The 27,231-nt window shown below is 38.7% G+C and overlaps 2 protein-coding genes across 14 annotated transcripts in view; both read right to left on the reverse strand.

Moving 5' to 3' along the window:
* ACACA (acetyl-CoA carboxylase alpha) overlaps positions 1-27,231 on the reverse strand; it is a 307,669-nt gene that overhangs the window by 212,673 nt on the left and 67,765 nt on the right. Inside the window, exon 1 of one of the 13 annotated variants that reach the window (XM_025996105.2) lies at positions 6,465-6,633. The exons of the other annotated variants lie outside the window; for them this stretch is intronic. Within the exon in view, the coding sequence (XP_025851890.1) occupies positions 6,465-6,514 (50 nt within the window). The 5' untranslated portion in view covers positions 6,515-6,633. Of the gene's footprint in view, positions 1-6,464; positions 6,634-27,231 lie in introns of those variants that run through there. 13 annotated transcript variants of the gene reach the window in all.
* Positions 954-27,231, reverse strand: part of LOC140597795 (heterogeneous nuclear ribonucleoprotein A1-like) — a 47,585-nt gene continuing 21,307 nt past the window's right edge. Inside the window, exon 4 of the mRNA XM_072747674.1 lies at positions 954-2,464. Within this exon, the coding sequence (XP_072603775.1) occupies positions 1,308-2,270 (963 nt within the window). The 5' untranslated portion in view covers positions 2,271-2,464 and the 3' untranslated portion in view covers positions 954-1,307. The remainder of the gene's footprint in view (positions 2,465-27,231) is intronic.

Genomic DNA, 27,231 nt, shown 5'->3' on the forward strand with positions numbered 1-27,231 from the left:
AATGTAAAACTCTGTTAGACTTCTCAGCTAGTGCAATAAAATAAAAAAAAATAATAAGTTAGAGGCATTAAGATTACAAAGGAGGAAGTTAAAATGTCATAATTTGTGAGTGATATAATTGTTTACAGAGAAAACACAAAAGATTCTGCATTATTAGAAAGAATAGGAGACCTCAATCAAGTACCGAGAATTAATATACAAGAAGTCCACAAATATATAAAGAAAACTATGTACAGATTATAAATTTAAAAACATATAAAGTTAAAACAACTAAAATTATATACATTTTTGGGAGACACATATAGATACAATAAAACTACATAAACAGAAAGATAAAAGAATATGATGAAAAAGTGATAAAGGAAAATAATTATCTGGGTGGGAGAAGGGCTGAGAACAAGAGACCACATGGTTAAATCCAGGTGATGGCCAGGGACCAATCTTTGTTTTCAGTGGTGGGTTTTCAAATTCTTTTTATATGTTATTTTTTAAAATAATGCAATAACTAACCAAATAAATAAATAATAGTAGGCCACAAATGGACCAATGAGTGTGCCAGGAAGGATTATGTTAGATGATTCTATACATCTAAATTTATTATTTTTTAAAATGTTTTATTTATTTATTAGAGACAGAGAGAGGCAAAGACACAGGCAGAAGCAGACTCCATGCAGGGAGCCCGACACAGGACTTGATCCCAGGTCTCCAGGATCACACTCTAGGCTGAAGGTGGTGCTAAACCACTGAGCCACCCGGGCTGCCCTATATATCTAAATTTAAACACAAACACAATCCTCCTCAGAAATCAGCTGTCAAAAAAAAAAAAAAGAAAGAAAGAAAGAAATCAGCTGTCAGTTATTTAGGGAGGGAATGAAGGGATAGGTAAGTTATAACTTAGAATCAATAAGGAGCTTGGGGCACCTGAGTGGCTCAGTTGGTTGAGCAATCAACTCTTTTTTTTTTTTTTTTTAAAGACACATTTATTCAGCGTCATGATCAGACTATTACATTTAGCAATCAACAGCATGGATGCAAAAAAAAAAAATCTACATTAAAACCCTTTGTTGGAATGCTTTACACTTTCCACAGAACAGAAACTAAAATAACCTGTTATACAATTAGTCACAAATACAGTCCTCGAGTTTTTTGCCCATACACATGAGTATTGTCTAAAACATGTCTTCTTTGTAGCAGCTAGGCCCTGCCACCACTGTGCTTGGCTGAGTTCACAAATCTGTTGTAACCTATAGCTTCCCTGTCACTTCTCTGGCTCTCCTCTCCTGCTAAGCTTTGTTTCCTGGCAGTAATTAAAACCTTCTGCCACTGCCATAGCTGCTGCTGCTGCTGGAACCGCCATAGCCACCTTGGTTTCGTGGTTTGGCAAAGTATTGGCCTCCACCACCATAGGGGCCAGAGCTTCTGCCTCCAAAATTTCCTCCTTTCATGGGTCCAAAATTTGAGGATTGATTGTTGTAATTGCCAAAATCATTATAGCTTCCGCCACCTCCAAAGTTCCTTCCATCATTACCAAATCTGTTATAGCCATCCCCACTGCCACCGTATCCACCACCACCTCGACTGCCACTGAAGCCACCTCGACCACTGAAGTTCCCTCCACGACCAAAGTTGTCATTCCCACCAAAACCACCTCCACGACCACCACCAAAGTTTCCAGAACCACTTCGGCCTCTTTGGCTGGATGAAGCACTAGCCATCTCTTGCTTCGATAGGGCTTTCCTTACTTCACAGTTGTGGCCATTCACAGTATGGTATTTTTGAATGACAATCTTGTCTACAGAGTCGTGGTCGTCAAAGGTCACAAAAGCAAAACCTCTCTTTTTGCCACTGCCTCGGTCAGTCATGATCTCAATCACTTCAATTTTCCCATACTGTTCAAAATAATCTCTTAGATGATGTTCTTCAGTGTCTTCTTTAATGCCACCGACAAAAATCTTTTTCACAGTTAAGTGGGCACCGGGTCTTTGAGAATCCTCTCGGGAGACAGCCCTCTTTGGTTCCACGACTCTTGCGTCCACCTTGTGCGGCCGGGCGTTCATGGCCACGTCCACCTCCTCCACGGTGGCGGACGTGACGAACCCAAAGCCTCTGGAGCGCTTGGTGTTGGGGTCTCTCATTACCACACAGTCCGTAAGCGTCCCCCATTGCTCAAAATGGCTCCTCAGACTCTCATCGGTCGTTTCGAAGCTCAAACCTCCGATGAAGAGCTTCCGCAGCTGCTCGGGCTCTTTGGGAGACTCTGACTTAGACATGACGGCGGTGGGAGGGGAGACTTTAACGATGCTTACTCGGTGGCGTCCAGGGGCAGAAAAGTGAGCAATCAACTCTTGATTTCAGCTCAGGTCCTGAGATTGAGCTCTACATCAGGCTCTGTGCTCCGCAGGGAGTCTGCTTGAGATTCTCTCTTTCCCTGTGCCCCTCACTCCTCTAAAATACATAAATAAATCTATAAAAATCATAAAAAAAAGAATCAATAAGGAACTACCAATATAAAACAAGAAAAGAAACAGAGTCTTTATTGATGAAATTAAAGTGGAAAAGGGATTGGCCATAAGATCTAATCAATGGTTTAGAGTGTTCTGAGGATCATTTATAATCAAAGCAGGGAGAAAAATCTATCTTACTTTTAATGATGATATCCTTCACATATCATATTCTGCAGTAAGGTACCATGCTGAAAACAAAGGGATCAAGTATAAAGATAGAATAGATCTCAGTATCTTTACCTCTCATCTATCTTTTCTCAAGAAGCTATTAGAGAATGTTATCCTCCAAAAGGATGAAGTAAAACAAGACAAAGGAAAAGAAGAGATGTAAGAAACAGAAGAGCCATTAAAGCAAAGAGAAGGGGATTCCCTATGACAGTTCAAATCAGAGAATGAACTGCTCCAGGAAGGATGTCCCCATGGAAACAGTAGACAGATCACCTGTTATATTCACCCACAGAAAACCAAAACTCGGTGTGTGTAACATGTATACGTATGTTTTGCTGATAAATGTGTGTGTATGTATATGTATGTTATATAGATATATAAAGTAAAACAATGTTATATATGTATGTTTATATATATATATATATCAAGTGCTTTTTACTTATTCGACACTTAATGGAAGTTCTGCCTGATTTTCCCCCAGAGTAGAAGAGGTCAAATGAAAAGGAAAGGATAATTGTTCTAAAAACAAATTTTGTCAACTTGGTGTTTATTGCTTATTCTCTATTTCCACAAAGGTCCAGTTTAATTTTCAGGTAATACTGTTTGGAATAAAAATTCTAGATTGCAAAAACAAGGAAATAAAAAAAGAAAATGGAGGCCTTGCTGACTGCTATTGAGGCCATCATTCAGGTCTTTCATGTTAATCCTCTGATGGTGAGGCACACAGACCTGCAGGAGGCTTGAAGAACGCCAAGAAGGCCTGACTCACTTCCTCCTCAGCCTCAAGTTCTACAGGCAGGAAGAAGATCCCAGGGTGAGAGAGTCTGGCCCCCTCAACAACCCCAGTCAGGCTGCCCACTATCACATTCAAGGGCAATGGTGGCAGGTACCTTCCCTGGCCCCAGAGACACATTTTTAAAAAGTTTTCTCCAAACTGCCTTCCACAGGGAGGTATCAATTCTTTTCATACTACACAGAATTGATATCTTCCTTTGCAGTAGGTGAAGAGACTTCACTCGAAAAATCAGCCCCAGTCAGTGAGCAAGTCTGACATAGACTGAGTGAGATCCCTGAACGCGAGAACAGGACAGCAAGGTCTGTGCGGGGGTGCTTATTTTCAAGATAGCTACAACATCAACCATGTGCTTGGGTATCTTTGATTCAAATTCTGATTGTAAAAGAAAGGTTTAGAAATCCAGGAGCAGTTATGAGAGTTTTTATTCCTTTCCTTTAAAATAAGTTTCTTAAAGATTAAAAAAAAAAAAAAATTCATCGAATCAAATTCCCCCTAAGTTCCAGGGCTTAGCTGTCAATGCCTTACTGTTTTTTAAAGGTATATATTGCCCAAAGATGGCATACTAAAACTTACCTTTGAAGCATGTAATATCTCATCTCCTTAACTTCCTCTGCAGAACCCTCCATATCAAGATGGCAAAGGAATGGAAGATTTTTTTTCTTCTGGCTTCAGTCTTGTAAACACAAGCTGCAGTCTGTCCCCCTGTTGCAGGTGCTTAAAACCCAGGAGGACAAGAGATACCGTGCCTTCTGCCTACTTCTTGGCCCTGCTTCAGTCAGACTGGAGTATTCCTGATGGCTTCAAACTACAGTCTTTTTGTCTACTCCGTCCATTTCCCTATTATCCCACCTTTCTTCCTTTTTGTATTTTCTCCCTCAATTGGGTTCACAAACAGAACTGGCTGATTTCCCCAGAGGACTAAGAGGTAAGGGGGAGAAATATAAAAGCTTGTATAACTAGAAGACCGATCTTAGCTCTGCATTACCCGCAGCAAACGTGTTTCAACAACAGTCACTTTCTTCTGACAGTCACCAGAGAAAAGCTCCATAGTCTCTCCTGGCTGCCAGGAGCACATGACAGGGAGGGCCTCAGGCAAAAAGAAGACAACTTTATAAGGACAACTAAGTCAAGAGAATAATGGGGTCATGAAATCCAGAGGGTGAGGAAAGCACACAGCCTAAGCAGGTAATTTCTGAGATCCAATCAAAACAAATAATACTGATTATCAGCCTGCGAGAAGAGGAAAAGCAGGTCAAGTGGTAAAGAAAGCAAGTAGAAAGGAAAGGACATGGCACTACTAAGGAACTTTTAATAAAGTGGGAGCCACAGTTCTAATTTTCAAGCCAAAGTAGTGATACATGAATGCAAAAACCTTTTTTAAAGCAACAATATCTGAGATTTTATTCTCCCAAATTTGAGAGTAAGAATGGAGCTGAGACAAATAGGATATAGAAAAGACGTGGATAAAATACATGAAAGGAAAAGGGGGGCCCAAATATTTTAGACATAAGAGGTCTAACCTAGATTAAGTAGGAAAGGAAAAACTCCGCCTAGAAAGGCTACTGGGACATGTATATTGCTACAAAAGCAAATCTGCAGCGACAGAGCTCTTAAATTAACAGTAGCTGAGTCAAAGTCCCACTTTAGCTTTTAATAAAATTGATGTTAATGCTATTGCTCCCTTATAATGGGAAGAACTCCAACAAAGAATCACAACTTCCTATGATAAGCCCTCAGGAAGAATATAATTCTCTAAAGTCACTTGGTAACCTGATTCACGCACCACAGAAAAATTCTTTCCCACCAAAATGCTAGATAGAAATAGTTAATAATCTGATACCAACTATGCTAAGAACCTATTAATCTTCCAGAAAAAACCTCCAAAAACAGAAGTATACAAATAAGCTAGAGCAGAGATAGAAATAAATGATCACATAGAAGAGATGATTGGGGCACCTGGGTGGCTCAGTTGGTTAAGTGTGTGCCTTCAGCTCAGGTCATGATCGCAGGATCTCCTAGGATCAAGCCCCACGTAGGGCTTCCTGCTAACAGAGAGCCTGCTTCTCCCTCTCCTCCCTACTCATGCTCTCTCTTGCTATCTCTCTCTCAAATAAATAAATAAAATCTTAAAAAAAGAGAGAGAGAGAAAGAAAGAAAAAGAAAAAGAAAGAAAGGAAGGAAGGAAGGAAGAAAGAAAGAAAGAAAGAAAGAAAGAAAGAAAGAAAGAAAGAAAGAAAGAAAGAAAGAAAGAAAGAAAGAAAAGACATGGTTAAGGCAAAGAAGCCCTGGTACTAGGGAAATTCAAACAACCCAACCTGAAAAGATTCAATCAGGTCACTCAACATGACCACCATAAATGAAAATGTACGTCCTGGGCTGTTTTCTGGTCTGTACCACTTCACATCATTCCTTACATGCTATGCCAATGTCCGATAAAGTCAGTTTAGTTTACTTTTTCCTTTGAAGAAACAAGCTGATGCAGAGGAGCCGTCCTTATCTTTACGACTCTTCAGAATGATACGTCTCAAAAATAGAGCACCGAGGTCTTTGTTCAAAACAATTACAGTGACCACAGATGTATAACCAGTTTGATTTTACAGGCATCTCTAAGTGTCTCCAGATGTAGGCAGTTTCCAAAAGAGAATCACTCTCTGCCTTTGTTATATAAGGTCAACATCCAAAAACCATTTAAAGCCTGAGCATAGAATAAAGCAGGCTATTTTACATTTGATTGTATCAGAAAAACATTAAAAAGGTACACTGAATAATCGAGTTTGTGCTTCCTTTCACCAGGAGGATCTTCCTCAAACAACCAAACACTAACACAGCACACCCAGATCTAAAAACAAAGCTTGAATTTCTAATCTTTTATGGATGCTGCTCACAATCCTTCTGTAATATTAGAACACAAGAAATAAAAAGCCACATTCATTCCTCCAAATTAAGCATCCCCATTTTAATCTACCATGAATAGAGTGTCCAAAGTAGACACGTACCTGGCACAAAATCCAACTAGAAGCCCACAGTGATCCCAGCATTGTAACATGCCAAGCACCAAGGATGACGTAGCAGTTTATCCAGAAGACAGTGATGCATGAGCTGGCTGGATTGCAGCGCAGTCTGAGTGATACTGCAGAACACACTGCGAGAGACCGTTTTACATTCGGGCTTTCCCAAGCAGAGAAATCTTGAATCAATGATAGTCCTCTTTTGAAAATCAAATTGCCGTATATAAAAAGGTTTAGTTATGGACTCTAAATTCTGTTCTTCTGATCTATATGCCTATCCTTGCAACATGCCACAGTGCCTTGAAAACTATGGCTTTAGAGTAAGTTTGGAAATCAGGTAGTACAAGTCTTCCAACTTTGCTCTATTAGGTCCTCTGGATTCTCATATAAATTTTAGGATCACCTTGTCAAACTCTAGAAAGGAAAAAAAACAACAACCCTACTGGGACTTTGATATGGATTAAGAGTTTACAGATCAATTTAGGGAAAAGAGCCATCTTGACAATACTGACTTTTCCAATCCCTGAACATGGACTGTCTCTCCATTTATTTTTGTCTTTAGTTTCTCTCAGCAATGTTTTATATTATTTATTTATTTATGATATATATATTTATTTATTTATTTGAAAGAGAGAGAGCATGAGCAGGAGGGGCAGAGGGAAAAGAGAGGCTCTCAAGTAGACTCTATGCTGAGCACGGAGCCTGATGTGGGGCTCTATCTTACAACCCCTGAGATCATAACCTAAGCCAAAATCAAGAGTCAGACACTTAACTGACTGAGCCACCCAAGTGCTCCTGTTTTATAATTTTTAATACTCAATTTTTACACTTATTTTGTTAAATGCATTCCTAAGTATTTTATTCTTTTTGATGCCATTATGAATGAAATTATTTTAATTTTGTTTTTTGCTCATTTATTGCTAACTAGTTTATACAAATACAATTGATTTTTGTATATAGCCTGTGATCTTGCTAAACTCATTTTGAAATTTAACAACTTTATTGACACAGCATATATTTCAACCATTTAAAGTAGTAATTCAACGGTTTTTAATATTTTCAGTTATGAACCGTTATCAAAAAATGAAATAGAACATTTCATTCTCCTAAAAAGAAACCTCAAAGCAAGCAAGTAACAGTCACTCCATATTTCCCCCTAACCCCTCACTATTCTAGGCTGACTAATCTACTTTCTGTCCTTAGAGATTCCGGTTATTTCACACAAATGGAATGATATAATACATGGTCTTTTGTGACTGGCTTTTTTCACTTAGCATAATGCTTTTAGTGCTGTAGCAAATATTCGTACTTAATTTCTTTTGATGGACAATTAATTTTCCATTGTATGGATATATCACATTCTGTTTATCCATTGATCAGTTGATGGATCCTGGATTGCTTCCACTTTGTGGCATTAAGAATAATATTGCTGAGGACATCCATGCACATGTGCTTTCATGGGGAGTTGCAGGATCATATGGTAAATACTTAGTTTTATGAGAAATTTCCAGGGGTGCCTGGCTGGTTCAGCCGATAATAGAGCATGTGACTTGCAATCTCAGGGTTTAAGTTCAAGTCCCAAGTTGGGTGTAGAGATTACTTTAAAAAAAAAATCTTAAAAAAAATTTTTTTTTCCAAATTATATTCCAGAGCGGTTGTTTCATTTTACATTTCCACCAACTATGTACAAATGATCCCATTTCTCCATACTCTTGCAAACATTTGATGTCGTCAACTATTTTTTTATTTTAACCAACCTGATAGGTGTGTAGTAATATCTCATTGTTATTTAATTTGCACTTTTCTAAGAGCTAATGACATTAAACATCTTTTCATGTTCTTATTTGCTATCTGTATATCCTCTTTGATGACATTTGTCTCTTTGTAATTTCTTTCTCCTTATAAGGACTTTATTGATTCACTGTTGTCATACTTTAAAAAAATTCTTTAAACATGTTTTCCTTTGTTTGTTAGGTTTTTTTTTTTTTTTTTAGGATTTTATTTATTTATTCATGAGAGACACAGAGAGAGAGGCAGAGACAGGCAGAGGGAGAAGCAGTTTCCCTACAGGAAGCCCGATGCAGGACTCGACCCCAGGACCCCGGGATCATGCCGAGCCAAAGGCAGACAGACACTCAACTGCTGAGCCACCCAGGTGTCCCTCCTTTGGTTCTTTAACACATTCACAATAGCTGTTTTTAAGATTTTGTCTGCTAAATCCAGCATCTAGGGAAACTTGGAGACAGTTTCTATGGACTTATTTTCCTAAATATGGGTCACATTACATTACCTCTTTTCATGTCTCATGATTTTGTTGAAGACTCAATGTATTAAATAATTTATTGTAGCATGTCATGTCAAGATTCTGCTTTCTTTCACCTATGAAGGTTGTTTTGTTACTATTATTTCCTCTCTATGTCCCTTACTTCCTTGACTTTAATAGCTTGTCTGGGCTAAATTTGTGAAATCTGTCTACCCCTAAGTGTGCAGCCATGATGTCTCAGTTAATTTTCTTTTTATTGCTTGTTTTTATGTTGAAACCTGTCTTCTAGGGTTTAGCTTAGATGTCTCCCAGTGATTAAGCAGGGGTTATGTTTAAATACCTGAAGCCAGTATGGCTTCTATACTCTGTTCATGTGTCTGTGTGTGGGGTAGGATGGCACATTCACAGTTCGGGACATTTTCAAGTCTGCTCTGGATTTACTTCCTATCAGGCCTTGTCATGTCTACTCTGCATGCACGCAACCTCAGCCAGCAACATGCTGCTCCAACTACAAACACACCTCAGTCTAGTAGAGCCATTGGCCCACTGACCAAGCCAATGCCAAGATAATAATTTCCACTGACAAGAGCAATGGTCATGGGTGTCATCTACTACCCAAAGTGAGTAAGCTCCCTTCAACCTCAGCATCAAAACTGACAATCTGATGGTTTACCTCCATTGGCAAAATCTCCACACCAACCCAAGCTGAGGGGAGGGAATGGGAACAGGCCTAGGGAAGAACACCACAAACTCCTACTGTTCTTACTGAAATTTAGCAGTTTTTTAAACAATCTTTTCTCAGATTGCTGTATGCCTTTTGGTTGATTTCAAGGGTGCTGAAATGGTTTTGTCAAGACTTACTGTTGCTTTTTGGGTTATGAATTTATTGACCCTTACTCAGCTATAGTTGGAAATCCTGTTTTACTTACTTTTTGAGATATAACTTCATACAATAAAGAGCAAAAATATTAAGCATACACTCAATCTTACATATGTATATAACTGCATAACCAACCACTCCATTAAGACACAGAATATTTCCAGAGTCTCTGAAGGCTCCCTTGCATTCCTTTTCCAGTCAACACTATTCTTTTTCTTTTTTTAAGATTTTTATTTATTCATGAGAGACACAAAGACAGAAAGAGAGAGAGAGAGAGAGGAAGAGACACAGGCAGAGGGAGAAGCAGGCTCCATGCAGGGAGCCTGACGTCGGATTCAACCCTGGGTCTCCAGGATCAGGCCCTGGGCTGAAAGCAGCTCTAAACCACTGAGCCATCCGGGCTGCCGAGTAAACACTATTCTTAATTCATCACTACAAATCAGTTTTGCCTATTCTTGAACTTCATAAATATAGTGCCATTCTGAATGTATTTAATCACTACATTGCCTATGAAATTCATCCTTGTGACAACAGTAGCTTATTTTCATTGCTATGTAGTATTCCATTGTGTGACTATTTCATAACTCATCTACTGATGGATATTTGAGTTGTTTGTGAATCTTGACCACATTCATCCTTGTACTTGGTTTTTGGTGAACAAATGCTTTCATTTCTTTTGAGTAAATACCCAGGAGTAGACTTGCTTGTTGACAGAGTATGTGTATGTTTAACTTTAAAAGATACTACCAGATAGTCTTCTAAAGTAGTTGGGCCAACTTACACTCCCACCAGCAATGTAGGAGTTCCATGAACCCCACATCCTTGTGAATGCTTAATACTGTGAGTCCTTTAATACTAAGCTTTTTAATTGGAGTGGTATTTAATTCATTGGAATTTTAAGTCACAAATCCCTGATAACCAAGGATATTGAACACTGTTAATAAGTTTATTATTATCTTCTATTTCTAGGGGATTTGGATATCTTCTTTTGTAAAGTTCAAGTCTTTTCCCCATGTTTCTAATGGGTTGAAATGTCTTTATAAGACACTGAAACATCAAGGAAACCAACAACAAGACAAAAAAGCAACCTACTGAATGGGAGAGATACTGCAAATGATGTATTTGGTGAGGGTTAAGAGCCAAAATATATAAAGAACCCATACAAGGGATGCCTGGGTGGCTCAGCAGTTGAGCAGCTGGCCCAGGGCATGATCCCGGGGTCCAGGATCGAGTCCCACATCGGGCTCCTTGCAGGGAGTCTGCTTCTCCCTTGGCCTGTGTCTCTGTCTCTCTTTCTCTGTGTCTCTCATGAATAAATAAATAAAATCTCTTTAAAAAAAAAAAAAACCATACAACTCAATACCAAAAAACCCCAAGATCCAATTAAAAAATGGGAAGAGGATGTGAATAGACATTTTTCCAAAGACATCCAGATGGCCAACAGACAAATGAAAAGACTCTCAACATCACTAATCATCCAGGAAATGCAAATCAAAAAACCACAATGAGATTATTACCTAACATCTGTTAGAATGGCTTTTATTAAAAAGACAAGAAATAATAAATGTTGACAAGGATGCAGAGAAAATGGAGCCCTTGTGCACTATTGGGAGGTATGGAAAATGGAAAAAAATATGGAGGCTTCTCAAAATATTAAAAATAGATTTAAAAATTTTTTTTAATTAAAAATAGATCTACCATACCACCCAGCAATTCCACCTCCGGTATTTCCCTCAAGAAAACAAAAACACTAATTTGGTAAGACATACACACTCCTATGTTCATTGCAGCATTATTTACAGTAAGATAAGGAAACCTTAAGTATCCATCAATACATGAATGTAAAGACGATGTGGCATACATAGACAATGGATATTACTCAGCTAAAAAACAGAATGAAATCTTGCCAATTGCAATGACATGGACAGACCTAGCAGGTATCATGGTAAGTGAAATAAGAGAAACCACAAATATCTTATGATTTCACTTATATGTGGAATCTAAGAAACAAAACAAACAAAACAGAAACAAACTCATAAATGCAGAAAACAAACTGGTGATGGCCAGCGGGCAAGAGAGTGGGGGGAAAGGGCAAAATAACTGCAAGGGGATTAAGAAGTACAAACTTACAGTTACAAAATAAATAAGTCACATGGATGCATTGGGAATATAGTCAATAATCTATAATTACTTTGTATGATGATAGATGGTAACTAGACTTGTGATCATGTATATAAACACTGAATCACTATGTTGCACATGTGAAACTAATATAATATTGTATGCCAACTGTATTTCCATTAAAAAGAAGACATTGAAATATCTTTTTCTTATTGATTTATAAGATTCTGGTAGCAAGATATTTTATTCCTTTCTTACCAAATGACAGAACAAGTAGGCGGAAGAAAGGTCAAAGATACTGAGGAACAACACAATTGAAAAACTCAACCTATGTATATAGAATTCTGTAACCAATAACTGCAAAACACACATCCTTTGCAAATGCTATGAAACTTTATTAAAACTGACCATATGGCTGGTTCTGTCAGTGTAGCATGTGACAGAGAGTCATGAATTCAAGCCTCATGTTGAGCATAGAGCTTACTTAAAAACAAATATAAATAAATACAACAGAAATTGATTTAAAAAAAAATTTGACCATACCCATTTGATCCCGGGACTCTAGGATCACGCCCTGGACCAAAGGTAGCACTAAACCGCTGAGCCACCCAGGCTGCCCTAAATAAATAAAATCTTAAAAAATAATAATAATAATAATAATCACATCATGGGGCGCCTAGGTGGCTCAAGTCAGTTAAGCATTTGCCTTTGGCTCAGGTCATGATCCAGGGTCCTGGGACTGAGCTCTGAGTCGCACTCTTTGCTCAAGGGAAGCCTGCTTCTCCCTCTCCCTCTGGCACTCTCCCAGCTTGTGCTTTCTCTCTCTCTCAAATGAGTAAAATTATAAAAAAAAAAAAAAAAAAAGGAAGGAAGGAAGGAAGGAAGGAAGAAAGAGAGAAAGAAATAGGAAGGAAGGAAGGAAGGAAGGAAGGAAGGAAGGAAGGAAGGAAGGAAAAGAAAAGAGAGAAAACAGTAACCCAGTATCAGGAATGATGAAGAGGAAACTCCCTACAAATCCTAAAACGTTAAAAAGAAATGAGTATGTTATTATAAAGTTTATGTCAATAAATTTGAGAATTGATTCAAATGATAAATCCTTTGAAAAATAATTTTCTATTCCACCCAACAAGAAACAGAAAATCCAAATAATCCTAAATCTACTAAAAAGATTGAATATATATGCATAATTTAAGATACTATTACTTTTTGTGACTGCCCCTAGCCAATCTTTATATTTCTCCCATGTATTCAACAAGTATCTATTGAGTGCCTACTATGTGCGATACAAAGTGCTGGGTATGCAACTGCAAACAAAACATGTATGATCTCTGCCCTCACATTGGTTACAGTGTAATAGAGACAAGCAATCAAATAAATATGCTAAAGAAAACATTAAAATTGCAGTAAGTCCTTTGAAAGAAAAACAAAAAGATTATGAATAATAATAGCAGGGCTCTCTGAGGAAGTGAGATTTAATCTGAAACCTTTAGGGATCCCTGGGTGGCGCAGCGGTTTAGCGCCTGCCTTTGGCCCAGGGCGCGATCCTGGAGACCCGGAATCGAATCCCACGTCGGGTTCCCGGTGCATGGAGCCTGCTTCTCCCTCTGCCTGTGTCTCTGCCTCTCTCTCTCTCTCTCTCTCTGTGTGACTATCATAAATAAATAAAAATTGTTTAAAAAAAAAAAAAGAGGGATCCCTGGGTGGCGCAGCGGTTTGGAGCCTGCCTTTGGCCCAGGGCGCGATCCTGGAGGCCTGGGATCGAGTCCCGCGTCGGGCTCCCAGTGCATGGAGCCTGCTTCTCCCTCTGCCTGTGTCTCTGCCTCCCTCTCTCTCTCTCTGTGTGTGTGACTATCATAAATAAATAAAAATTAAAAAAAAAAAAAAATGAAACCTTAAAAAAAAAAAAGGCCTCAAGTACTTACTGAGAGAGTAATCCAGGCAGAAGGACAAGCATGTGTGGTCCTCAGGGAGGAAAGACAAGCACACTACAGGAACTGAAAGGCCAGTATGACTGAAGCACTGTCAACACATGGAAGCTGACAGAAGTCAGTTCATTCAGGGCCCCCATAACCAAGTTAAGAATTTAGTATCTTATGCTAAGTGCCACAACAGGAAATCAGGAGGCAGAGAATAAAGTGACCATTCTAGTAGTAGCCCAAACAAGAGTTAACAGGCTAAAACTTAACTAAGGTGATGGCAACTGAATGTATTGAAATACTGAAGACAGAAATCAATAGAACTGAAGCATGATTCCCCAGGCTTACGACTTAAGCAGAGTGACCCGAGGCAATATTTTTAAGTAAGATGTAGAAGATTATAGAATGATCGAATTTATTGAAGATAGAGAGATATCTAGAGTTCAGGTCCAGGGACGCGCCTGGCTGGCTCAGTCAGTAGAGCATACAATTCTTGATCTCGGCGTCATGAGTTCAAGCCCCACATTGGGTGTACAGCTTCCTTTAAAAGAAAACAGTTTAGATCTATTCACATTCAAGTGAAGACTTCACATAAATATCTGAATGTAACAATTCAGCTCAGATGACAGATATGGGATGGATATCACAAACAATGGCAGTCACTGGCATATACACAATAGCAAAGGGATGAGATTATTATAGGAAGACAATGTATACCAAGTAAAAGAAAAAGAAGGTCCAAGGACAAGCAGGACTAATTGTTGGAAATAACATGAAAAAGGAAGAGCTTGCAAAGATTAGAGAGTACCAGGGACTTAGGAGTAAAGATATATTTTTTTAAGATTTTATTTATTCATGAGAGACACAAAGAGAAGGCAGAAACATAGGCAGGGAGAAGCAGGCTTCTCACAGGGAGCCCAATGTGGGACTTGATTCTGGAACTCCGGGATCATGCCCTAAGCTGAAGGCAGACGCTCAACCGCTGAGCCACCCAGGTGTCCCAGGAGGAAAGATTTTTAAAAAGCATGGTTTTCAGGAGAAAAGAGAAGGGTGTGCTTCAAGGAAAAAGTAATCACCTGTACAGAGCTACCAAGAGGCCTGAAAGGATGAGAGCTGAGAAGCACCCACTGAATTCAGTAATAAAATAGTCACTGGTGATTTTTCATGTAAGCAGTTTCAAGAGCAGAGTACACAATAGTGCAGCTTGAAAAAGGAATGGGAGACGAGCAAGTAGGAGCTCTTCTGAAAATCTTGGCCATGACATGGGGCAGACAATTAGGGTAGTAATCCAAAAGGAGTGTGGCTATCAAATAAAGATTTTATAAAAACAGGAGTCATTAGAGCATGCCTGAATGCCAATGGGAATGACTTAGTAGAAAAAGGGATTTTAAAATATAAAGAGGGTCCAAGTCCCTGCTCTGCTGTGTCGGGTACACTTGGACCCAAGCTCGAGCTTGTAAATAAACCCTCGTGTGTTTGCACTGGAAAAAAATAAATAAAATAAAATAAAATAAAATAAAAATAAAAATAAAAATAAAAATAAAAATAAAAATAAAAATAAAACAAAACAAAACAAAATAAAATAAAATAAAATATAAAGAGGAGAAGGATGACCAAAGGAAGAAGTCCTTGTAACATGAAGGAAAAATAAGAATAATACAGACACAAGTAAATTTGAAATTAGGTGTTGGAAGGAAGAATTTCTGGTGTGATAGTTTCTATCTTCTCAATGAAATATGACGCAAAGTTACAAATTCAAAGTGTGTCTAGAAAACACTTAAGGGGGTCCTACATCTTAAGGACAATGAAGAAAGAATGCAATGGCTGTTGTGGAAATGCATGGCCAAATAAACAGAAGAGAAAAACAAAATAGAGGAAAGAATAAGAAAAGCTTCACAGCACAGACTATATTTGAGAAGGATTCTTAAAAGTGATGACCTAAAAGGATGAATAGAATTTCAATAGTCAGAGGAAGGGCATTCTAATAAGAAAACAGCAGAGGAGGACAAGAGAAAAATCCTCCTATCCCCTCAAGTAGGTGCCCTATTTCCTTCCTTGCCATCAACTTCTTAAAAGGGTACATATTGTCGACACTACTACTCCTCCACCATTTATTCCCTAACTTAATCTCTTGCCAATTTACTAAAGCTGTTCACCCCAAGATCCTTCTATGTATTAACTCTAGTGCTTTTTCTGTTTTTTTTTTAATCTATTACAGTTCTATTCAACACTGTATGATGCATCTTCCCCCTTAAAATTATGTTGTCCTTGGTTTTCTTGGGTGCTCCTTTGATCTCATTGATCATTTCCTGTCTCCTTTTCTCCCCTCCTTCCATTTAAAGGTAGAGTTATCCGTAAGATTTTCCCTTCTATGTTTACAGTCCCCCTCACAGTGATATAATGTACTTGCACAACTTTAATTTCAATGCAACAAACTTTTATTAAGTATATGCTATATGCCAGACACTATCCTAAACTCTGAGAAAGTTGTTCTCAGATCAGGTTTCATTATCAGATTCAACTGGAGAGTATTAGCATGTAGACTGCTGAGCTCCATGACTGTAAGTTAAGCAGTCTGGGACAGGGCTTACAAATGCTGTTTTTTTAAAGCTCCACAGATGATTCTGTCGCACAGCCATATCTAAATACTGTTTTCCACTTTATGTATGTCTTAGTATGACAGGCAAGATGCTTAATGATCTCAACTCTATCTTACCCGCCTCTTCTTCCATGATACTAAATACCCTGTCTCCCTTACATTCCAGTAATACTCAGTGACTCATAATTGCCCAAATATGCTAGTTGTCTCAGTTTGGTACCTTTGCATAGGTTGTCAACCCTACCATCACTAGTGTTCTGCTATAAATATATTTATCTCTGTTGCTTGCCCGTTTTCTGTTCATTCCTTTGAAACTCAGTTCAAACAAATCTGAGACACTATTAACTGTTATAGATCTCAACAAGCCCACCATAATAATGATGAAAGCTCTTGTATTGGGAATGTGAACCTGACATAATGTTTGGATAGACAATATTATATCCTATTGGTAAAAAGGACGCATTGAAATAATGCTGAGATGATGAGTTTACCTTTCAGAAAGATTCCAATGGCCATATGGAGCTATACTCACAGGGAAAAGAGATTGGAGTAGAACTAAAATACTCTTGCCATAACCTAAACGTAATAAAAGCAAGAACAATGGCAGTGGCAATGCAAAGAAGGGAATGGATTCAAGAATTACTGGGGTAGGGGAACCTGGGTGGTTCAATCGGTTAAGCATCTACCTTTGGCTCAGGTCACGATCCCAAAGTCCTGGGATCAAACCCCATATTGGGCTCCCTGCTTGGCGGGAGTTTGCTTCTCCCTCTCCCTCTGCCTCTGCCCCTCCTTCCTACTTGTTCTTTCCCTCTCTCAAATAAATAAAATCTTAAAAAAAAAAAAAAAAAAGCATACCTAATTAGGTGTGAGGGGTGGAGGAAAGGGGAATCTCATATAATACCAGATTTCTGACTTGGGAGACCAGAGAAATTAATTAAGGCAGTACTATTAATTAAGGTAGATCACAAGACAGGATGCAGCCTAAGAGAAGAGGGCTACAGCCAGGAAGCTTTGCAGAAAATCAACAATTAAGGGGCATCTGAAAAAAGCCAAGCCTATTCAAGCACCTGAGAGGGAAGGGTCAGAGGGAGAATTGGGAGAAACTTAATAAAACATGAGTAGTTTCAAGAATGAGTGAAATGTCAACACTGTCAAATTCTGCCCATGAGGAGGTCACCGGTGAGTTTTCTATGTGTAGTTTCAAAGAAGTGGTAGAAGCAGAAGACAACCACAATAGGGTAAGAAGGAAATGGAACTAACTACCAGGTGACAGTAGCAGATTGAGCATTCATGTATTACTGTTCTCTGCCAAATATCACACAAAAATGACAATAAAAAAAAAGAGGCATAAAGATATAAGAACAAAGAAAATCAAAGAGAAGTCCCTAACAGGTAACATTTGTCAAAAAATTACAGAAAACAAAAAAAATAAAAATAAAAAAATAATAAAATAATTTTTAAAAAATTACAGAAAACAGAAAATGGATGGTCAAGAAGTAACTGCCTCAGAGACCAAAGAGCCTATTGTAGGGAAAGCCACTTAGAAACAAGCATGTGGGCAGCCCAGGTGGCTCAGTGGTTTAGCGCTGCCTTCTGCCTGGGGTGTAATCCTGGAGACCCAGGATCGAGTTCCACTTTGGGCACCCTGTGCCTGCTTCTCCCTCTGCCTGTGTCTCCACCCCTCTCTCTCTCTCTGAATAAATAAGTAAACAAAATCGTAAAAAAAATAAAATTAAATTAAAAAAAAAGCAAGCATGATTCCATTCTAACACTATGGACAAACTCAGGAATTAAAACCGTCCAGTAGATCTCTCTTAGAAAGGGTGGAGACACAGCTGAAAACCAAATAAAATCTGTAGTTTACCTAAAAGTATTATATCCATGTTAACTACTTCATTTTAATAAATACAGGTTTGCTAGATAAAATACAGGATGCTCATTTAATTTTTTGCATTTCAGGGAAATAATTTTTTATGGAAGTAGGTCTAATGCAGTATTTGTAGTACTTAATTTTTTATACAAATAATTATTTGTTGTTTATCTGAAATTCAAAATTAACTGGGCAATCAAAATTAACTTTATTTGCTATATCTGACAACTCTAGATAAATGTACTATGGTTATGGAAAATATTAATAGGGGAAGGTGAGTGAAGGATACACAGGAACTCTGTGCTGTCTTTTTAACTCTTCTGTAAATTTAAAATGATTTCAAAATAAAAAGCTAAAAAAGATGAAGCTTATAAAGATTGTTAATGACGTGAGAAAAAGCTGTTATATGAAAAAAAGCATATAACAGAGCTGTCTATTCATTATGATATCGCTTATGTGTTTTTTTCTTAGAAATCACCCAAATTACTACTCCTAAGAGCTTCTTGTGTGTCTATCCCAATTATTTTATTTTTGTAAGATTTTATTTATTTATTCATGAGAGACACACAGATCGAGAGAGGCAGAGACACAGGCAGAGGGAGAAGCAGGCTCCATGCAGGGAGCCCAATGTGGGACTCAATCCGGGACTCCAGGATCATGCCCTGGGCTAAAGGCAGGCGCTTCACCACTGAGCCATGCAGGCATCCTTTTATGTATGTGTTTTTTAATGAAATGTATCCTTATGGGGTAAAAATCACCAAAAAGAAACATCAGAATTTTTTTAAAAGATTTTATTTATTCATGAGAGACACACAGAGAGAGGCAGAGACATAGGCAGAGGGAGAAGCAGGCTCCATGCAGGGAGCCTGACGTGGGACTCGATCCCAGGTCTCCCTGCTGGGAGACTGATGCGGAACTAGATCCCAGGACCCCGGGATCACGATCTGAGCCAAAGGCAGACGCTCAACCATGAGCCACCCGGGTGCCTCAAAACATCAAATATTAATAGCAATTATTGCTAGACAATCATATTCCGAATTGTTTCTATTTCTTCGTGCTTTTTGTATTTCCAACTTTTCTATAATAAGCATATATCTAATAATTTTAAGTTTTAAGTAGTAAATGTAAACTTCATTTGCAACTTTGTGTTCACAGGAAGAAAGGAGGAGGAAAAAGTATGCATTGCACTAGAGGAATAAAAATAATAAACATTGTCAAATGGCTGTCCTAAGCCCTACTTACCATATTCATAATTTCATTTCTATAATTAGCTAAGTTTATAGAAAAACTCTGGAGATTATAATACACAGACAGATCCTATTTTCTGAATGGAAAGAGTGGGTGGGAAACAGAGCGAACTACTGCCTTCAGAGAGTACCAAGTTACCAATCTCATAATGACCTTCTCTGTCTACTCACTTCTGAGGCACCATGGCAACTGGGAACCTCAGAATATCAAGGAAGGAGCATTGAGAGTAAAGGGTTTGGAAAGCTGCTGGGGGAAGGGAGAAAGCTCAGGGAAGCTGAATGAGAAATGTGAAGAAAACCAAAACATAAGAACATCCTCACAGGCCCATCTACAAGCAAAGCCATAATATAAACCCAAAACTAGAGCCAGTTTTCTAATTTCCCATGTTAAAGCTTGGAGACAGATGAGAAATTTCCGGCCCCCTCAATAATGGTTATTCTCAACATCCGAATTATAACATTGATAGTATATGTGTACTGTAATTAAAGCCTTTCAGGGTGCCTGGGTGGCTCAGTTAAGTGTCTGCCTTCTGCTCGCTCAAGTCATCATCCCAGGGTCCTGGGACAGAGTCCCTGGTTGGGCTCCCTGCTCAATGGAGAGCCTGCTTCTGCTTCTCCCTCTCCCTCTGCCTCTGCCTGCTGCTCCTCCTGCTTGTGTGCTTTTTGTCAAATAAATAAATATAATCTTTTAAAAAATAAAATCCTTTCAAATCTAAAGTTCTAAGTTTTAAATCCTATTATGCAAAAGACTTAAAAAGGTTTTTCCAGTCAAAAAATTTTACTTCCCAAGAGAACTCCTCCATAATAAATAATATCATGTTACATAGTATGGCACATTTTACTTTGCCAAAAGCTTTTGCAGATAAGTATTTAACTTCACCTCCATTAGATTTTAAATTTTGTTTAAAGATTTTATTTATTTTTTCATAGAGACACACAGAGAGAGAGAGAGAGAGAGAGGCAGAGACACAGGCAGAGAGAGAAGCAGGCTCCATGCAGGGAGCCTGACATGGGACTTGATCCCGGGTCCCCAGGATCATACCCGGGGCTGCAGATGGAGCCAAACCACTGCACCACCGGGGCTGCCCTCATTATTAGATTTAAACAAAATCACTTCATACTCAGGAGTTTAAAGTGACAGACTAAAAAGAGTTTTTTTCCAGGTCAAATAAAAACATACACAGCTAAAACTAAAAAGCTTGCCCTTCAAAGCTTCTGATCAAATTACGATGTATTTTATAATGTCCACTTTCATTTAACTACAAAATTCACTAAAATATCATCATTACCACAACACTAAATTGTTTTGCTGTAAGTGCTATAACTGTTAAAAATGTAGAATGGTAAATTATCCTTTATTTTTCCTTCTATTTCTCTCTATACCATCATGATTTGCTTAAAGATTTTATTTATTTATTCATGAGAGACACAGAGAGGAGCAGAGATATAGGGAGAGTTAGAAGCAGGCTTCCCATGGGGAGCCTGATGTGGGACTCGATCCTGGGACCCCAGATTCATGCCCTAAGCCAAAGGCAGATGCTCAACCACTGAGCTACCCAGGCGTCCCTGCTAACTTCCTTTTAAAAAAACTGCTAGGCACTGTCACAACAAAAGAAGGGGGTATACTATGATAGATTTAAGGAAATTTAAGAGACAGAATACACAATGTATGGTCTTGGATAGGAGTCTGGATGAACCAGCATTCTGGAGTCAACTGCAGAAACTGGAATACAGTTGATGTATATACTAAATGAGATGAAAATTTATTGAAATAGAAAAGTGGGGGGCAGCCCGGGTGGCTCAGCGGTTTAGCGCGCCTTCAGCCCAAGGTATGATCCTGGAGACCCAGGATCGAGTCCCATGTCGGGCTCTCTGCATGGAGCCTGCTTCTCCCTCTCCCTGTGTCTCTGCCCCTCTCTCTTTGTATCTCTCATGAATTAAAAAAAAGAAAAAAGAAAGAAATAGAAAAGTGGGAATACTTGACAAAAAAAAAAGCACAGATTATGAAACCATGTATACAGGATGATCTCAGTTCAGTGGAAAGAAATGCATGTGTGTGTGTGTGTGTGTGTGTGTGTATACACACATACATAGATAAGGATCCAGAAGACTATACAGTGGTATCAACAGGAGTAATCTCTGGTTGAGGGATATACAAGGCTTTATTTTTGCCTTCTTATTTTTTTTTCAGGGTTTTCTTTTTTAAAGACTTTTTATTTATTTATTCATGAGAGAGACAGAGCAAGAGAGAGAGAGAGAGAGAGAGAGAGGTAGAGACACAGACAGAAGGAGAAGCAAGCTCCATGCAGGGAGCCTGACATGGGACTCGATTCAGGGTCTCCAGGATCACACCCTGGGCTGAAGGCGGCGCTAAACCGCTGAGCCACCAGGCTGCCCTGTTTTCAGGGGTTTTTTAAAGCTTCTTTAATAAAGCATTACTTAGAGGGCAGCCCAGATGGCTCAGCGGTTTAGCACCGCCTTCAGCCCAGGGCACGATCCTGGAGACCCAGGATGAGTCCCGCATAGGGCTCCCTGCGTGCAGCCTGCTTCTCCCTCTGCCTGTGTCTCCGCCTCTCTCTGTGTGTCTCTCATGAATAAATAAATAAAATCTTAAAAAAAAAAAAAAAAGTAGGGATCCCTGGGTGGCGCAGCGGTTTGGCGCCAGCCTTTGGCCCAGGGCGCGATCCTGGAGACCCGGGATCGAATCCCACATCGGGCTCCCGGTGCATGGAGCCTGCTTCTCCCTCTGCCTGTGTCTCTGCCTCTCTCTCTCTGTGTGTGACTATCATAAATAAACAAAAAATTAAAAAAAAAAAGTATTACTTAGAAATATATTTTTTAACTTCAGTATTTTCTGACTTCCATATCTTTTTTTTAAAAAGATTTTATTTATTTTATATTAAAAAGAGTGCGCTCACAAGCAGAGGGAGGGGGAGAAGGAGAAGGGGAGAGAAGATCCCAAGTAAACTTAGCACTGAGCACAGAGCTGAACACAGGAGTTGGAGGCTTAACGGAATGAGCCACTCAGGCACCCCTAACTTCTCTTTTTAATAAGGTTAACATTTAATCATAGGAAAATTGCTCAAAGAGAACATCAGCGTATCTATTATACACAGCGCTCTAGTTTAGCATCATGGCTGACAGTATGGGCTCTGACTGGATCCAATATACAGTTAGCTGTGTGACCTTGGGCATGTTGTTTAGCCTGTGTTGCAGTTCCCCATCCATAAATTGTGGGTAATGATAGTACATGACTTACCTCACGAGGTTGTTGTAAACTGTGTAGTACTCCACGTAGAGCACAGTGTCTAGCATATAGTAAAGCACTTGATGAAGTTACCTATTAATACTATTATTATTCTCATTAGTCAGTGAGAAAACAGATTGCTAATTCTTACAGATAATGTGAAAAATAGGGAAGCCTGGGTGGCTCAGTCGGTTAAACATCTGCTTTCAGCTCAGGTCATGATCCCAGGGTCCTGGGATTGAACCCGGAGTCTGGTTTCCTGCTCAGCAGGGATCCTGCTTCTGCCTCTCCCCCCTGCTTATGTTCTTTTCTCTCTCTCTCTCAAATAAATAAAATCTTAAAGAAAAAAAAAAAAAGGAAAATAAGATAGGATGTAGTAGCAATAGATCAGCTTTACCTCACTATCCTTGTCCCCTAAATTTCCAAAATTCCCTCTTGACCCAATGGGAACAAAAGCTGAAAGTCACTCACAGATCCTCAGAACCTCACCTCATTGCTATTTCTCCTAGATGAAGGTCCGTACAGCTCTATGATATGTATTTTAATGCCAGTATAATTAAATGAGTAGTGTTCTATTCAGTTTCAGGTATACAATACAGTGATTCAATAACTCTATTAATTATGCAGTGCTCGTCACAGTTAAGTGTACTCTTCTCTTAATTCCCTTCACCTATTTCATCAATCCCCCCATCCATCTCCTTCTTTGTGTTTTTTTTAAAGTATATGACCAGGGGTGCCTGGCTAGGCTCAGACAGTTAAGCATCCAACTGTTGATCTCAGCTCAGGTCTTGATCTTGAGGTCATAAGTTTAAGCCCTGCATTGGGCTCCATGTTGAACATGAAGCCTACTTCTAGGATCATCCAGGAGATGATCCCCAACTCAGTATATTACCCATATTTCATGACTGGTATCACTGGACAAACTTTACAGATTATTTCTAATTACAAAATAGCTTTAAAACTCAAAACTTAGATTTTTCTGAAGTGTCAAAAACACTTCATAGGCAATCGCATATATGGATTGTAAATTTTCTGAAATGTTGATACAGTACTTTTCTTTCTAGACCAGAAAAAAGATAGTAATGTAACTCACCTCAAGGAGCCTTTCCTGAGTGAACTTAATCTCTTCCTCCTACAAAGAAGCAACTGCTATCTTTAACCCATCTATAAAGCATCATATGATGGATTTATGTATACAAAAATAACAGGAATTACAGATTGTTCTCAAATGAAATCACCATTAACATCCTTGCTAAGTATAAAATGTTGGCTGTTTGATACTTTAGCCATTTATTTTAAGAAGCTTAAGGGAAAACTGAGATAGGGTTTCAAATACTATAACATGAATTATAGGATAAAGAAGGTTTAAAGAAATCACACTACCCTAAGAGAGACCCAACTATGAGGCTCACCTGTTTCCAACTGGATTTCAAACAGAATTCAGTATACTAGTTGACAAAACTGATTACAGTCTTTGTTTGGTTGATAGCGTGACTATGGAGTGATCTGGATTTACCCTGCATTGTAAATATTCAGAACAATCTGACTTCAAGTGGCATCCCACAACGAACAGACGTCATTATTCATACAACCAGATAGCTCTATTATATCCTACAAAATCACGCTTAAGTTCTCAAAATTAAGATGCCTATAGTCTTCAATGGTCTTTCTTCTCAAATATTCAATTAAATATTAATAATGAGGTTCAGAAATCTAACAGCCTAGCTGACATATCAATCCCTTGCTGATCTTATCTAAAAATAAAAAGTAAATGGGCACCTGGGTGGCTCAGTGGTTGAGCGTCTGCCTTTGGCTCAGGTCATGATCCCGAGATTCTGGGATCAAGCTCTGCATCAGGCTCACCGAGGTAGGCTCCTTCTCCTTCTGCTTGTGTCTCTGCCTCTCTCTCTGTGTGTCTCTCATGAATAAATAAATAAAATCCTTAAATTAATTAATAGCAAGCCAAAGCACAGGTGTCTACAATGAGGCTTATATAGTTCCACAATACTTTTTTTAGGATATTATTTTCAAATGTTTGGGTTGTAAAGCTTAGATTGATTTTATTTTTAAGTTATCTCTACACCCAACATGGGGCTTGAACTCACAACTCCAAGCTCAAGAGTTGCATGCTCCACTGACTGAGCCAGGCAGATACCCCTCGGACATAAAGCACAGAAAGGGATTCTCCTTCAGTGATGCTCTAGAAAATTTGTGATACAAATCATCTCCATCTCTGGACATAAAGCACAGAAAGTGATTCTCCTTCAGTGATGCTCTAGAAAATTTGTGATACAAGTCATCTCCATCTCTGGAACAGTCTATTTTCTATTCCTGCCTACCCATCATGACCATTAGGCTTTTCATTTAGCATAAAAAACCAAGCCCCTTGGGGATCCCTGGGTGGCGCAGGGGATCCCTGGGTGGCGCAGCGGTTTGGCGCCTGCCTTTGGCCCAGGGCGTGATCCTAGAGACCCGGGATCGAATCCCACATCGGGCTCCCGGAGCATAGAGCCTGCTTCTCCCTCTGCCTGTGTGTCTGCCTCTCTCTCTCTCTGTGTGACTATCATAAATAAATAAAAATTTAAAAAATATATTAAAAATATAACAAAGCCCTAAACTAAAAAAATAAAATAAAATAAAAAAAAATAAAACAAGCCCTAAACTTGAGAGGCCCACTCTCATTCTATACCATGGCAGTCACATTACTTGGTTTTAGATGACCTTTAGTAATCACCTCTTAGAAATGCAGCTGCCCCTTTAATCTATATTGCCTATAAAAGATTAGATCGTTCATTCAGGAAGCTAATCCTAAATTCACCCAGTCTCTAACTCTGGGCTCAAAGAGTGAAAAAAGGGTTTCTGAACCACTATCTTCATTTTCATAGATGAAGAAAATGAGTCCAAAGAGGTAATTTTTATGAATTCTCTGTGGTCACATTATCTAATTGGTGGCAGATGCAAGAACAAAGTTCTAATATCAAGCAAATTTGACTCAATTTAAATTAACCCCAAGGATACCATAACCACAAATGACTTAGAAATGGATCAATGGAAAACATGTGTTCTATTTTGAAACATTAAATAGCTAAGAAGCAAGTGGGAACTCCTCAGACTGCTGATCACACTTCAATCCATGGCTCTTCCACAAGCTATGGGCATGAGTTTTCCAACAGAAGCGCTTGCAAAAATATTCTCAGGCACTCATACCACTGACCACACAATCTTTGCAATAAGAGCCATCGATTTTGGGAGTAACTTGGAAACTACAGGCTGCCTTGCAAATCACTGGCTAGTTTCCTATAATGGTGTTTATATCATCATTGCTAAACTTGCAATTTCCTAATCCAACAAATGGACAGTCTGTTTCACACGGTCTCAAATTGGACAAATTTCTCAAGGTGCTGCTGTGTGGCTTTAAGAATTTAGATTTAAAAAAAAAAAAAAAAGAATTTAGATTTAACCCGGTCTTTCCCAACAGGAGCATTACGACAGTTTGAGGACAATTCTTGGCTATGTGAGATTATCTAGTACATTGAAGAAGGTTTAGAATCATTGGTCCTCTGTCCCTTAAATGCAAGTGTACAGTAGTAGTCTTCCCTTATCTGTGGTCTCATGTTCCAAGGTTTCCATTACCCACAGTCAACCGCCATCTGGAAGCAGATGATCCTTCTCCTAACACATCATGAGAAGGTCAATAGTAGCCTAAAGCTATGTCACAATGCCTACATCATTCACCTCACTTCATCTCATCATGTAGGCATTTTATCCTCACATCATCACAACAAGGGTGAGTTTGGTATATGATTTTTGAGAGAGAGAAACTACATTCACATAACTTTTATTATAACATATTATTATAACTATTCTATTTTATTATTAGTTATTACTATTAATCTTTTACCATGCCTAATTTATAAATTTAAAAAAATTTTTAAGATTTTATTTATTTATTTATGAAAGACACAGAGAGAGAGGCAGAGACATAGAGAAGCAGGCTCCCTTCCAGGAGCCTGATGCGGGATTTGATCCTGGAATCCTGCGATCACGCTGTGAGCCGAAGGCAAATGCTTAACTGCTGAGCCACCCAGGCATCCCTATTAATTAAACTTTAACATAGTTTATGTATGTATAGGAAAAAACATAGTATATAGAGGTTCAGTACTATCTGCAGTTTCAGGCATCCACTGAGGGTCCTGGAATGTATCCCCTCTAGTCCCACCAGTCACCACCCCCACACATTTACAAATGACCTTGAAGGGTTAAGATATCACCACCAGTATTAGCCTTCAGGTCAACCATTAAGTGAGCTATAAAGTTCTAAAAAATGTTTATATAAAGACTTGACCCCTTTTATCTGCCACAAAATACTGCCCTCTATTCCTCTTTTTAAAAGCCCAGAGATTAGATAAAATCCTTTGTTCACTGATTTCTGAAAACCAACTTTGTCTGAACTAGCTATATAATTAAGACATTTCTTGTCAGGGAAGCAGAGTAGGAAAGTTACTGAAATGGAATCAGGGCACTTGATTCTGAATTCCAGTCTTCCAGCTATTCACCCTTAGGCAAGTTATTTCCCCTCTTTAGGCTTCAGTTCTCTCATCTACTTAAATAA

Source organism: Vulpes vulpes, chromosome 2, assembly GCF_048418805.1.
Source record: "Vulpes vulpes isolate BD-2025 chromosome 2, VulVul3, whole genome shotgun sequence".
Lineage (NCBI taxonomy): Eukaryota > Metazoa > Chordata > Mammalia > Carnivora > Canidae > Vulpes > Vulpes vulpes.